This window comes from Homarus americanus, unplaced genomic scaffold, assembly GCF_018991925.1.
Source record: "Homarus americanus isolate GMGI-L3 unplaced genomic scaffold, GMGI_Hamer_2.0 scaffold34360, whole genome shotgun sequence".
NCBI lineage: Eukaryota > Metazoa > Arthropoda > Malacostraca > Decapoda > Nephropidae > Homarus > Homarus americanus.
Window position 1 is genome coordinate 3,537,343 of NW_024739403.1, and position 15,525 is coordinate 3,552,867.

Sequence of the window (15,525 nt, forward strand, 5' to 3'; positions counted from 1 at the left end):
AGTAAGGTACTACTGTATTAAAAAAATTTCACTTTAATTATGTCTAAGGTAACACTGGCAACAAAACATGATCATACAGAGTACAGTATACATCAAAACTGCTTGCTACAACATATGCCTCTTGCAGACAAAGAGACCTCTGTCTAGAGACAGCCTAATATGTGAATTACAGTCGGCTAACATCGACCATGAAGGGCTTCACGCTGCCCCACATACTCAGTCTTCATACAAAATACACCACACACACAAACACACTGAAATGTAATATAAACAACATACTGTGTTCTCGAATATGCTCCCACACTGAACTTATTTCTGAAGCATAAGTCCCCAGATCTAGAACTAAACACACTGTTTACCATTCCATGGAAAAAACTTATTACGTAGCCTGTATATGTATCAAGAACCAGACCCAACCTCAGTACAGTACTTGATCATTGATTTGGCAGTTATATAAGTGGTTACTGGTAGTTTAATTTATAATACAAATGAATTATCATTATGATTAAATTTTTCAAGAATCACACCAATTTAGGCTATTCTATGACAGAAGTCAACAAATTTAGATATTGTCTCTTTTTCTCTGACCATACTGTATAGAGTTAAATTTCCAAGACTTGAAGATAAATTAATATTCCTTGGTAACCCGAGTAAAAAAAAAAGAAAAAAAAAAAAGGCAACTCCCAAATGCCAACTGCTATGGTATAATTGAGTATGACAAAAAGAATACCCTACATGCAACTCCACAGAACTTAACATACTGTACTGTATTATGGCCTTCAGTTAACTTTGAACATTCTATCTTCAATATTTGCAAGTGCTTAACCCATTCTAGTGTTCATAAGTTTCATAACTTATGATCTTTACCCACTTATTAAAATATTTGCCACAGAAAAAAATATTAAGGACTGAGAATACACCTGGCACATTTTTATATACGGTAACTACAGTACAATAGTGTGTTCTAAGATGCGACAGACTAGCTTCATAACACAACCAAGGCTTCTCATATTAACAACACCATCATCCTCAACATGGGTTTACATAATTTTTAAAACCTTGCAATAGATGTCAATAAATTACAGTGCTCATAATCAATGACAATGAAATAATACACTCAGTATCATATAACAATGCATTAAGTTTTTACATAACTAAGCTTTATCCCCACGCATTTTGTTTGCTTTGTAAGGTAAAATATCTTATGAACACTTTGATATTCAGATAGTGTAAACCAGGGGTTTTCAAACTATGGGTCCCGACCCTTCAGTGGGTCGCGAAATAAATAAATTGGGTCGCAAAATAAAAATGGGTCGCGAAAAAAAATAAAAAAATAAATAAAATGGGTCGCAAAAATAAACAAGAAAATAAAAATAAATGCACCATAATTTAGTCTAGGAAGCGACTGCAAGGAGAGCAGTGTTTGTCTTTGATTTACTCATTTCATATCATTACACTTAGGTTTAATGGGTCGCAATTCAAATTGTTGTTCTGGCTGTGGGTCGCAGTAAAAAAAGTTTGAAAAACACTGGTGTAAACGTTAATAAGTCTCGGCACATCCAGTTGGGCCGTATTCCACTCATTCCTTATCAAGCAATTAATTAAATAAAAACACTACCAGTGATGTTGGCAAGCAAAGCCCTATTTGTTGAGACAAATGATAACACCTCCTGTCATTGGTGGACACACATCAGATGCAATCAATTAAAACTGCTCTGTAAATGTAGCTTCACTGTTAACTATGTACAGTAGTACTCGTGTTTTCTCATCTTTATTAATAGGTTGCTGTTTTTCCATCATGCCAATTGACGATCCATTAACCCTTCGGACACTAAAATGATATATGGCAATACTGTATGAATTTAGCAAAAACATGACTTCTGGTGCTCCGGAGTACACTAGTCAAATTTGGACTCGAGCATTCAGTCACCGATAGCTACGGTATTTGGGAGAGTTACTTCAGGAACCCGAGCTCATTATTTCTTCTTCTTTTTTTTTTTGCCATATATCATTTAGTGTCTTGGGTTAATGGTTCATGTTCAAGGAATATGAATTCACCTAGAGTTGCTAATCCTCTCTCTACCTGAGGTGTGAGCCCCAAACTCTGAAGTGTGAATTCGAAGCATTCTCTAGTGAGCGGGGAGGAAGAGGAGAGGTGTTTCAGGGTACGTACGTACGTACGTGTGTGTGGTGGGGGGGGGGGGATATTGGGGATGAGGATGGATACAGTATATCAGTTGGGATATTACAATGCAACATAACAATTTGGCAATACCGATGGGATTTTCTCAGCTGAGTGTAATCCTCTAGCTCTAGCCAGATGAAAATACAGTACAGTACACTTGCTCCAAAGGTATCTTTATGGAGGGGTCTAACAAATGTTAAACTGAACACTGATTCCTGTTGTCTCAGTAGGGTTGTCACAATACTTCGACTGTTGTGTTGCTGTATATTGTCTCACACAATATCCTAAAGATATACTTTGGAGTGAGTGCACAGTTTATCATTTATATTGCACATAACGTTCATAATGCAAATAAATTTGTGAGGTTTCAAAGAGTATCCGCTTAATGCGGAGTCATGATTGATGGAAGGCATGTCATGTGTTCACCGAGTTCTGATTCCCTGGGAAAATAGCATATTAACTGTTTAAATGCTCAAAATAAAGTAATGAGGTAACAAGAGGTCCAAAAAATTAAATAAGAAGTAAGAGTACCGATAATTGTTTGAAATGATACTCTAGTAAAAGCAAGTGTACCAAGAAAAAAAGTTACTTTCAAATAACAAATGCTGTTTGAGCTCACTAATGAAGTACCTTTAATAAGTTAACATCCACCTTTGGATTTGGGCTCTATACAGGTACTTTAGTCAAAGACAAAAGTCATGCCTTTGTTCTCACCGATGATCACGTACATCTAACAAAACCATATCAAAAGCCATCCCACGACTACATCCTGGCAGTTGGAAAGTCGGAATCCAACTGCTCTGATGATATAATGAAGTGAGCGCCGAATGTTTGCCATTCATGAGATGTTTTCACCAATTTTCTGGTCATGACTTTTGTCTTTGACTGTATAGTCTTTACAGTACATTAAAACAAAAGTTGTGAAAATTTATTGTTCAATATATATTGTATTTGCTTTACCCAGGCCCTATTCATTTTCTTTTTTATCAAATAAAAGTTGTCCTTATTCAATAGTTGTTGAGATCTACGTCCACAAAATAAAATTTTTGATATGACCTAACCAAACAAGAAAATGACATGCCCAACACACTTGCTAGTTGGATTTGATGTGTGAATTTGTGGAAACAAATTTCAACAAATCTCGACAATTACAAAAGGTTTTCTTCACTGAAGCTCAAGAAAAATTATGACAAACAAGACTACAAACAAAAGCTCTATACAACCTCTAACTTCACCAACCAAACAATATTAAGTTTAACAATAGTTGCATAGTTTGTCTACTGTCAGTAACTACTGTATTTTGGCATCGTAGCCTCTATGACGTATCGGAACAGTATGTTGATGACAGGACCAAGACCTCTTACTACTGTACTGATTCCGAATTAAAATGGAATTTGACTGAATTCACATTTTTTTCCTTAAACCTTCAAGATTTGGATAATTGTAAGAAAGGGTTATGTTACCACTTGTAACCCCTGGAATTTTGTTTATACTGTAAACTTTTGTCACTTTAATGTACAGTACAGTACAGTATAGTACTTGTAGTTCATGGTTCTGGTGTTGGATTCAGTAAAATTTTCATGCAATTTTAAAATTATTCAGCCTGTATACAGTACTGTATAAGCTATGGTATGCAGGTACCATGATATATAATTCAGCATGCACATATATATAATCCAGGTATAAAATGCAAGTGTACAGTACAAAAAAAGTATCGTACCATACCTAGAGAGTGCAAGACTAATACCATGGAGCACTGACTCTTGTTAAACAGCAACCAGGGAAATTTTCTTTGAGAGAACATCCTTCTAACCTCTGCAATTTTCGTTATTTTGCTTTGGCGATTTTTTTGCACTAAACTTCAATCTATGTCAACAAGCTACCTCCTGGTAACACCATACTAATTTGTTCAATACAGTATAATATTGTACAGTATATGATTTGCTAGAATGCTTGGCCCGGTCTAGTCAATAGTGTCTACCATCATCTGACACCTCTCCAGCCCCACTCAGGCCAAGCAAGACCAAAACCTACAACTCCAGCCCCCAAATTAGAAGACCTCATAGGACTCCCACTGTCTCCAGCCTCTCCTGTCTCCCCAGAGGCTGTGTGGGAGTCAGAATGACGTCTCCACTCCACCTAAAAAGAGTCCCCTCAGCCTCGAAGGGAACATGTGATGATGGCCAGGCTTGTTTTTAATAATGTGGCGAGCATTTATTTTTTCGGTGATACTGTACATGTGTACCACTAAACCCCAGGTTATAATGAACTCGATTTACGATGGAGTTTTCAGGAACGTATCCCCATAAATCGAGGTTTACGTGTACTCAGGTTATTATTTTAGGTTACCGCATGTTTGCTAAATTGATGCAGTACAGTATAGGTTAGGTATGAAAAGGTTGCAGGGACGAGTTCGGCTGGTTGTTGGGAAGTGCATGTCAACAGATGCAGTGGGTGATGAAACATATTTACACTGTACTATTAAAAAAAAAATAATAATAAATTAAGAGTTACAATTCCTCCACCACATTTGGGATATTTCTGAAATAAAAAAGATTTTCCTTCTAGTGAAAATTTTCTTAAAGTTACTGGTTAACACGAGTCAGTGTTGCAGCGTATTACAGTGTGGGCAGACAAGCTATGCTAAACAGTAATGCAATTCAACCAAGAAGTGCCAAGAGAACCATTGAATGTTCATTTCCAGTATGGTCCTTTGCTTAGGGTCATGTTCAATAATAATAATAATAATAATAAAAATAATAATAATAATAATAATAATAATAATAATAATAATAATAATAATAATAATAATAATAACAATAATAATAGGAAATTATGTCAGTGCAGTAAAAAGCTAATACAGTATGTAGCTTTTGTATATATTTTTTTCAATTATATTGGCCTTATTTTTCAATATGGTAGTGGATACAGGTACGGCAGTCATACACCCAAAATCACACGAGCTTTGTACACGAAGAAAATAATTTACCATAAATAAGCTTCTGAAAAATCTGCCATTGTCGGCACATGTTGTCGTCTGCTCTTTGTTTATAAGCGAGCGTACTCTGACATCCATAAAAGAAGCGACCTTATACCAGGGCGCTTCTACAAAGTTGCTTTCTTTGGAACCAGATATAAAATTGGTATTACTGTATTATTGTTTTGGTTTTCCAGCAAATTTTAGGATTTTAAGTTACCACCGTCTGAGAAAGGTTTAGGTAGGTTAGGTTGAAACTATGTTTTTCTGATGGTTTTTGATGTGTTTTGAACGATTCTAACCTACTTCCAAATGGGTGGATGGCTGAAACAATAATTTTACCATAAAAATACTGTAAGTGTAATTTTGTTTAATATGACTGGAGGTCTGGGGGCAGAACTCCCTGGCTAGGAAGTTAGGTAGTTTTCTTTGGTTGGTTAGGTTAGGTTCTATTAGGTTCTGTGCATTGCCGTATCGTTTTTATTACTCAGTATCATTCAAAGAACATCTGTGGAAAAAATGAATGAAATTGAACAACGCGTTCTTGTGTTAGCAATCTGTTCCAGGATTATCTCGAGAAATAAACACTGCCATATGCAGGACTAATATTTCCAGTCATGACATTATCATCACCTTCAGCCTTGACCTGTCAAGAACGAATGCCGGACAAATAGCAGAAGTAAAGGTCCATAACCAAACATGTAACCAGTGCCTAATAAGTTGCAAATATTACTGACATGAATCTGAACTTCCTTAGAATCAAATAAAAAATACAAGTGTGTAACAGCATCATGTCAGTTGGTGACATTTGACCATCTGTAAAACTACAACCTAACGATCAAAACACTAGAATTCTCTACTTAGATCACACTGGTTTCACCTGGCAGCGGAAGGGAACTTTAAAATTGTACATCATTTTCAGCTGATAATTGTTTTTCCTAATGCCATCCACCTGTTTCACTCATGAGAATTACCGTTTTGTAAATCTGTAAGAAAGAAATGGTGAAACCTAAAATTAAGACCACCAAAGAGCTTCAGCATTACCAAAACCGTATCAATAATAATTTACCAAACTTATGTGGAAATTTCATCATAATTATTGATTACTGTGTTGGTATCAATATCTGACTTCATTCATACCATCATATCTAAACTACTGGTGAGAGCAAATCATGGCACAGAAATCTGTTGTCTAATGTGACAGTTGTTGCAATAAAAAATAAAAAAAAATATAAAATCTAGCAGGAATGTACACACCAAATCTTTACCGGTGTTTCTGTTAATGATGAGAAAAAGTACTGATCATGATTTTTCTATTAAGATCCTGAAAATTTATGAGAAAAGAGGATAATTGGTGAGGACAGCATGGCATCATAACACTACTTGGCCTCAGTTATTGGCTCAGGTTCAAAAGCTATTAAATGTCAACCACCGAATGGGGGGGAATCTGCCGCAACCTGAGTGGCGGAAACCTACATGACTTATGCAGTGATTTCCTGAATAATTTGACGTGTCATGATCGGTGGTTGACAGACATGAGAGCGTCTTAACAGTGCCAAGACCCACCTTCTCCCGCTGCCTTCAAGTTGTCTACATCGTTGCTCTGGACATCGGTATCGGCCATTTTGACTCATTAGTGAAGAGAAAGGCGATAGATTTCACAGTAGTCAAGCACTACACCACTTATAACACCTTTAGCTTTACATAATATACTATCACAGCAATTTGGGCTAGGCTAAATCACAGAACAGGCCCAGAGTGCCGCTGACAGAACACTTTCACGACCTTAGACGGAGGTTGACTGAGGGTCCGGCCGACGGGGGTGTGCGCCTGCGCCCCGTCGACCATAGAGGGCAGCACCGCCTCACAGAAGACTTAACCCCAGGGGAGACTACTTTACTTACATGGACTAGAAGAAAAGTCACTATGTATAGATAAATATATATCTATTCACTAAAATTCTGATTTCACATTGAGTCGGTTTGCACATAGGTAGTGCAAGTATGCGAACAATGACGAATGGAAAATCGGTTCAATCAAGGACAGTCCAAGACTGTGGCCAAAAGATTATTTCCATAGGGGTCCTTAATAAATATGTAACTCACATCTATATTAAATATAGAAACTTATATTTTAGTAATAGTGAGTATTTAAATTGTATCATTAAACTATAAATTCAATATACTAATTTGGGTTTGACTTAATTATTTCGTACAATCGTTAATGTTAGTAGTTAAGTCCCAGTTTGTTAAAATATTACTTTAGCCTCTACTTTATTTGTTAGCTCACTAGCAGGTCGACCTACTGAACAGTTCTCTGTTACACGCTATTGGCAAGTACTGGGCGTGTACGGGCTCATGAATGTACCTAAACAGTGATCAACGTTTGTCAAGTTAAGAGTTAAGGAGCTCACACTTGGTACAATCACAACATTCTGTAGTAGGTTATTCAGAGTTCTCAATTCTTACTCTTTGTCTTACTCTAAAGAAGTTAGCTCTGACAGCGTTCTGTATAGTTGCTTCTTTAATTAAAGGTTATAAAATCTAGTGGGGGCATTCACTAATTCCAGATATACCCATTCGACAGAGCCTAGAGGGGGCCAGTGGCAGATTTGGGGTGGGGTCCCAGTGGTTCCTTTCCAGACTCAACGTTTACTTACTTTTTCCTTCATAGTCCTGTATATTATCTACTGTACCGGTAATTTAGAAAATTTTATATTTTGTTTCATACTTTTAAATATTGATGTTCATAACATACTATCAATATTAATAAGGTCATCAGAAAATCAATTGCATTGATGGTGTGTATCATTTAAGCACTTTTAACGTCATGAAGATATATATTGAACATTGGGGTCCCCTGAGGGCGGGGGCTCGGCGCAAATTGCCCCCGTTATCCCCCCCCCCCCTCTGGGAAGCTCTGTTTGAGGTACTTATTAAACTTACATTAAGTCTGCTCTTTTCCCATAGTCCAATCGACTGTCTACAGTACGTACAGCTGCACTGTTCATGTACCAGCACTATGTACATTGCATGTCACTACTGTCTGTACACACTGAACATATACCTACAATGTGTATTTACATGCTGAGTATTTATTATCTGAACTGGGTAACTAAAACTGTTCCAATATTCTTGGCAAGTGAGACGTCTGTGTGCCAGTATCAGTTCGGTAGTCCTCATTTGAATGTTCTCAATCAGTTGCCTATCTCTGGCATATCTCCGAGGACAAGCAGAATTGCAATGCAGCTATATTAAAGATGGACTATTTAAATATGTATAGGATCTTCGTATTAATCCAACTAGGTTATTAGCAAGGTTCATCTTGTTCACAAATGATCCAAGAACTTCACTTACCATAAGCACAGTTATTTCTCAAAATTAGTTTCAGCTTGGGAAATTTCTTCATTATGTCTCGTTGGGACTATGGTACGTTTCCTTACTATTAGTATGCCAAAGTGCAACCTCCTGCCCCTCACAAAGGTAGCGCCATGGCGCTGGTCACGGGTACACAAAGATTTCATACCATTAATAAATTTTCTAAGTTTCTCCTTTTGATTTAACGTTGTTTTCAACGTTGATATTACTAAACCTTTTTTGACCATGAATCAATTATTTAAGTACTGCTGTTCTGAATCAATTCTGTTTTTTTTTATTCTAGAGATTTGATAAATTATGGTTTTAGCGACTTGGACTTCCCTTGGTTGAAGTGTCTTACGGTATACATGGTTTACATACCCGTATTATGTTCATGTAAAGTAATGTGAACTTATATGATTTTACTGAAGACATATTTCCATAGGCTAGATATCTAATTACCTATAATAAGAAAAGCCACACCTAAATAGATTCCACAGGCAATGTTTCAATGGAAGTAAAGTATGTTCCTTGTATAGACGTCTTGTTTCTAAAGTATTACCTTATTCTTATTAAGTTTGTCTAAGGTACGCATGCTTTATACAGAAAACGCTTATCTTCCAAGGGAAACTTTTCGATTCCGGTTGAAACAATGGGTGAAGAATATGAGGAATATTCATATTCAGCATGTTTGTTTTGAAGAAACTTTTCTTTCAAGTGATCCCTTTGATTTTATTCAAGATATACAATTCTTTGCCAGTGATCGGCTCGTTAGCCGCTTGAGCGGTCGGTCACGTCTCTGTTACGTACTGGGCATGTACTACTGGTTCCTAAATGTATCTGTACCTGCTTCAGTGTTGGCCAAGTCTGGTCTTGAAAGAGCTCACACTCGATGCCGCCACAGCAATCTCTGGCGGACTCTTCCAAGAGTTCACAATTCTCACTCCGAAAAAGCTTGCCCTCGCAGCTTTCTGGACTTGCTGCTTCTTCATCCTTGAGCTGTAACCTCTAGTGGGGTGGGCGTCTGCCAGCTCCAGGTATGGACACTCGACTGAGTAGTGCCCTATGAGATGTTTATACACTTCAATTAGGCCACCCCTTGCCCGTCCATAGTATAAGCTAGGCAGTTGCAGGCGCTCTAATCTCTGGGAAACTTAGGTACCGTAGTGCAGGCACCAGTCTGGTGACCCTCCTTTGGGCATTTTCAACCATTGGACAGTCTCTAGCATATATCGGGGACCAGACGGAGAAGCACATCACTCTTGAAGATTGTCTATCCTAACAAACTGAAAGACCTTCTTATAAGACCTACTTGTTTATTTGATTTATTCACCTTTTTTACACAATGGCCCGAGAGCTCCAGTTCGCTGTCAACATACACACCCAGGTCCGTTTCATATTCGGTCTCTATTAATGCTGTTTTTCGTCTCATGGGACATGATACGTCTCCTTACTGTTGGTACGACCAAGGTGCATCCTCTTACACTTCGTAGCATTAAATTCTTTTTGTAACTCTTCACATTCTGTTTGGTTCTTAATTTCCCTGAATAACTTGGCATGGTCCGCAAATATTTGTATGGAGGAGTGTATAGCTTCTGGCATGTCATTTATGAAACAAACAACAAAAGGTCCTAGTACACTGCCCTGTGGTACTCCGCTTGTCACGGGTACACATAACAATTTCATACCATTAATCACCATTAATCACCAAGTCGTGTCATAGGTGCCACAGAGACTTTAAATTTTATTTTATGTTGATTGTGTGCTTGCTCAAGGACTGAAACTGTGCCTACAATACACCATTCACAGGGAGATACAGTGTACGCAGTCGCAGACGACAACTCCATAGGCAACAGAGAGTAGCTAAGTACTTTTTTCTCTCTTTATTTTCTTTGAAATAGGTGTAGATCTATACACAGTCTGCACCCCCCCCCCCCCACAACAACAACAACCATGAGTTTGGTATGTGATTACTGCAGGGAGACGTCGAATATGGAGGATGCAGGCCTAACTAATGCAACGTTTAGGAAGTTACTAACTGCCGTAAAGCTTGATGGCTGTTGCTGGTATTGCCCTGGCTGCATAGTCAAGGTGAATGAAGCGATTGCAATCCATAAGGGAACGAGTTCTCTAGGGACGAAAATAGATGAAGCAGGAGCCCTGCTGGTTGACAAACTGGAGCAAGTTGAGAAAGAGATCCTTGCTAAGACTGAGGAAGTAGCTAATAGAATGGAGGTGGTTGCTAAGAGGAGCTATGCTGACGTATTAGGAGGGCCACGGGTGGGGGGGGCGGAGAGTAATGCAGAATCAGTACAGGTTCTACAGCAGATTGGGACTCTGAAAAAGTGTGTCGAAGAAATGAAAATTAACGGACCTACTGTTAGGGGAGAGGAGGAACACCAGGAACGGCTCCAGCGCAGGAACAATGTAATAGTTTTTGGAGTCCCAGAGAGCCAGGCAGAGGGAACTGTGAGTAAGGAAACACACGACAAGGTGCTGTTTCAAAATATTTGCACAGAGGTTCTGAAGATTCCAGCAACCCCTCAGGATGTGAGGAGACTGGGACAAAAGCAGGGGGTTAAGCCTCGCCCCCTCAGGATCACACTAGGGAGTGAGGAGGAAAAATGGCAAGTTATCCGGCAGGCAAAAAACTTAGCAAGGAGCGAGGCATTTCGAGATGTATTTATTCACCCAGACCGCACGGTAATGCAGAGGGAACAGCACAAGAAGCTCCTGCTGGACTTGAAGCAGAAGAGGGAGGAGTCGAGAAGGAACGGGGACAGGTGCACATGGGTTATACTCAGGGGGAGGGTAGTGGAAACAAGTGTGCCGACACAGGGCCAGGGGGCAGCAGTGCACCCTCCACCCACTCAACCCCCCACCCGGGAGGCGGCACCGGCTCAGCCTACCGGACAGGAGGGAACGAGCGCCGTGTAAACAATGAAATTTTTAACCACACCCTGCAAAATACAGTGTACTTAGCAAATGCTGCAGCTTCTGAGAATGTGGGTGGAGCGGGTTTATTACTAAGAGCAGAGACGTTACCGAGAACAAATTCTGGCTTGAATGTCATGTACACTAATACCGACACGTTCCTTGATAAGAGGGAGGAGTTTGAAACACTACTAAGAGTACACCAACCAGATATTGTAGGAGTTGTAGAACTGTTGTACAAGAACAGGAGAATCGACCCAGAGGAATGTGAGTTCAGTATTGCTGGATATGACTCATTTACGAACCTAACTCAAGAATCCTGCAGGAGGGGTGTGGTTATCTACGCTAGGCAAGACCTTAGAGCCAGCCAGGCGAGGGTACAGGGAGAGGATGTCTTTGAAGAGTCCAAGTGGTGTAAAATTAAATTAAAGGGAGGGGACTTACTTATCGTCGGGTGTATCTACAGATCCCCGAACTGTGGCCCACTAAATCAAAGGAACTTAAGAACCTTAATAAACAATGCGGCGATGCTCAACCCCAGCCACCTCCTTATCATGGGGGACTTTAACTATGGCGACATCGACTGGAGAAACGAGTCAACCCCGAATGACTTGAATAATCCTGCTACTCTTTTTGTAGAAACTCTGAGAGATAATTTTCTGTTCCAACATGTGAGAGACCCGACACATTACAGAGGGGAACAAACACCCAAGCCACTTGACCTCATCATAACAAACGAGGAGGGTATGGTGGCCAAACTGGAACACCTTGCCCCAGTTGGCACCAGTCACCATACAGTGTTGTCATTCAGATTTAACTGTTACCTAGTTCAAGATAAGGCCAGGCCAAGGTGCAAATATTACAAGGGAAATTACAATGGGATGAGGGAAGAGATGAGGGGTATCAACTGGCCTGACTTATTAAGGTACAAGAACGCAGACACTACGCTGAATATCATAACTAGTAAAATGACCCATTTGATCGATAAATATATACCCAAGACCAAACCCAGTGCTTCTAGGAATACGAGGGGATCCCTACACATGAACCATGCGGCGGTCGACAAAATTAAGAAGAAAACCCAGAAATTCAAGACGTGGGTTGGGTCAAACGATGAGCAAGACAGGAGGATGTATGCAAGAGCCAGAAACCAAGCAAAGATAGAGTGTAGGAGGGCTGAAAAGGAGTTCCAAAGGCTGGTTGCACGCGAGGTCAAGTCAAACCCAAAGGCGTTTTACCGCTATGCAAAGTCGAAATTGAAAACGCGAGTAGGAGTATCAGACCTGAGGCTTGAAGATGGTAGTTACGCAGATTCTGACCAGGATAAAGCTGAGGCATTGAACAGCTTCTTTTCCTCAGTGTTCACAAGAGAGGATGCAACTAACCTTCCTGCGTTTGAGGACAGACGGTTCGACACAGCACTGACCCACATTGTGTTCACAGAAGAGGGTATTAGAAATAAACTGTCCAGGCTAAAGGTCCATAAGAGTCCTGGACCTGACATGGTGCATCCTAGAGTGCTAAGGGAGCTGTGCAACGAGCTTGCAGAGCCCCTGAAGATTCTGTTTTGTAAATGCCTGGATGAACAAATGGTCCCCAGTGAATGGAAAGTGGCTTATGTGAGTCCTATCTTCAAGAAGGGCGATAGGCACTCCACGAACAACTATAGACCGGTGAGCCTGACCAGCATAATATGTAAAGTACTTGAGAGTATTATCAGAGATGCAGCGATGGAACATCTACTACGAAACAACCTTGTAAAAGATTGCCAACACGGTTTTATGCCGGGGCGCTCTTGCTTGACACAATTGCTCAAGGTATTGGATATTTGGACCCATATTCTAGAACGGGGTGGTAATATCGACAATATTTACCTAGATTTTGCCAAGGCTTTCGACAGTGTACCCCACGAAAGGCTGAAAATCAAACTGGAAGGGTACGGAATTCGGGGAAATGTCCTAGCGTGGATAGAAGACTTTCTACATGACCGCAAGCAATGTGTGGTGATTAATGGCACGAAATCGTCATCTGTACCTGTAACAAGTGGGGTACCGCAGGGTAGTGTATTGGGCCCGCTGTTGTTTGTTTGTTTCATAAATGATATGCCTGACGTTGTACACTCCTCCATACAAATGTTTGCCGATGACGCCAAGTTATTTCGGGAAATTAAGAACCAAGCGGACTGTGAAGAGCTGCAGAAGGACCTCTGTGGGCTCCAGGAATGGTCGAAGGAATGGCTGCTGAGATTCAATGTCACGAAGTGTAAGAGGATGCACCTGGGGCGTACCAACGGTAAGGAGGCGTACCATATGTCCCAACGGGATGAAGAAAATGTACTAGTTGAGACTGTGTGTGAGAAGGACCTAGGTGTGTATGTTGACAATGAGCTGAAGTTCTCGGGCCATTGTGAGAAGAAGGTAAATCAGGCAAATAAATTATTGGGTCTTATAAGAAGGTCGTTCAGATATCTAGACGGTCCGTCCCTCGTGACGATCTTCAGGAGTGAAGTGCTTCCCCATCTGGAGTACTGTCACCCCATCTGGTCCCCGAGATATGCTAGGGACTGTCAGTTGGTTGAAAATGTTCAAAGGAGGGCCACCAAGCTGGTGCCTGCACTTCGGCATCTCAGCTACCCTGCGAGATTGGAGCGCCTGAACTTGCCTAGCTTATACTACAGACGGGCAAGGGGGGACCTAGTTGAGGTTTATAAGCATCTCAGGGGGCACTACTCAGTTGAGTGTCCTTACTTGGAGCTGGCGGACGCTCGCCCCACAAGGGGTCACAGCTCAAGATTGAAGAAGCCGCAAGTCCGGAAAACCGTGAGGGCAAACTTTTTCGGAGTGAGGGTTGTAAACTCTTGGAACAATCTACCAGAAAGTGTTGTGACGGCACCGAGTGTGAGCTCTTTCAAGAGAAGACTTGACCAACACTGGAGCGGGTTCAGGTACATTCAGGAGCCGGTGCATGCCCAGTATTTGCCAACAGTGCGTGACAGAGACGTGACCGATCGCCCGGGCGGCTAGCGAGCCGACCTTTTGGTGAAGAATATAAAGGAAAAGAGTCGTGACCGATCGCCCAAGCGGCTAACAAGCCGATCAGTGGCGAAGAGGATAAAAGTAAAATAAAAGTATGAAGAAAGTCCCCGATCCACGTTAGGACACTTCACCGAATCCCTTTAATTCTCAGCCTTTCATGGGGTACACTGTCGAAAACCTTGGCAAAATCTAAGTATGTATTGCAGATATTGTTACCCTGTTCCAGGATTTGAGTCCAAACATCAAGTACCTTGAGTAATTGTGTCAAACAGAAGCATTCCGGAATAAAACCGTGTTGGTAGTGTTTTACAATGTTTCGTAGTACTGTAGTTCCACTATGGCATCTTTTACGATGCTCTCTAGTACTTTACACACTATGCTGTTCTGGTTCACTGGTCTAAAATTATAATTATTCGTGTAGTAACGCTCACTCTTATTGAATATGACTCACATTAGCCAATTTCTAGGCATTGGGGACCTTTTGTTCATCCAAGCATTTGCAGAACAGGATCTTCAGGGGCTCAGCAAGCTCGTTGCACAACTCTCTTAGCACTCTGGGATGCACCGTGTCAGGGCCAGGACTATTATGAACCTTAAGTTTTGACAATTTATTTCTGAAAACCTCTTCTGAGAGCACAATGTGGGTCAGTGCTGTGTCATACCGCCTTTCCTCAAATGCAGGAAGATTGTTCGCACCCTCTCTTGTGAACACCGAGGAAAAGAATTTGTTCAACGTCTCCGCCTTGTCCTGGTCTGAATCTGCGTAACTATCATCTCCAAGCTTCAGATCTGATATGCCTACTCGCGTTTTTAATTTCGATTTCACGTAGCGGTACAAAAGCCTTTGGGTTTGACTTGACCTCGTTTGCAATCTGCCTTTGGAACTCTTTTTCAGCCCTTCTACACTCTGACTTTGCTTGGTTCTTGGCTCAAGGTATCAACTTTCATGTCATCCAGGCGCTGCTAGATGACCGGAAAGGGCGCTTACGTTGCTCATCATGTTCGTGTTCCCTTTATGATATGTACATTAAAAGTGCG

At 40.7% G+C, this 15,525-nt stretch overlaps 1 protein-coding gene across 1 annotated transcript in view; it reads right to left on the reverse strand.

Moving 5' to 3' along the window:
- LOC121874613 overlaps window positions 1–6,786 on the reverse strand; it is a 187,082-nt gene extending 180,296 nt beyond the window's left edge. Inside the window, exon 1 of the mRNA XM_042378841.1 lies at window positions 6,729–6,786. Coding sequence (XP_042234775.1) covers window positions 6,729–6,786 — 58 coding nt within the window. The remainder of the gene's footprint in view (window positions 1–6,728) is intronic.
- Window positions 6,787–15,525: the final 8,739 nt, after the last annotated feature.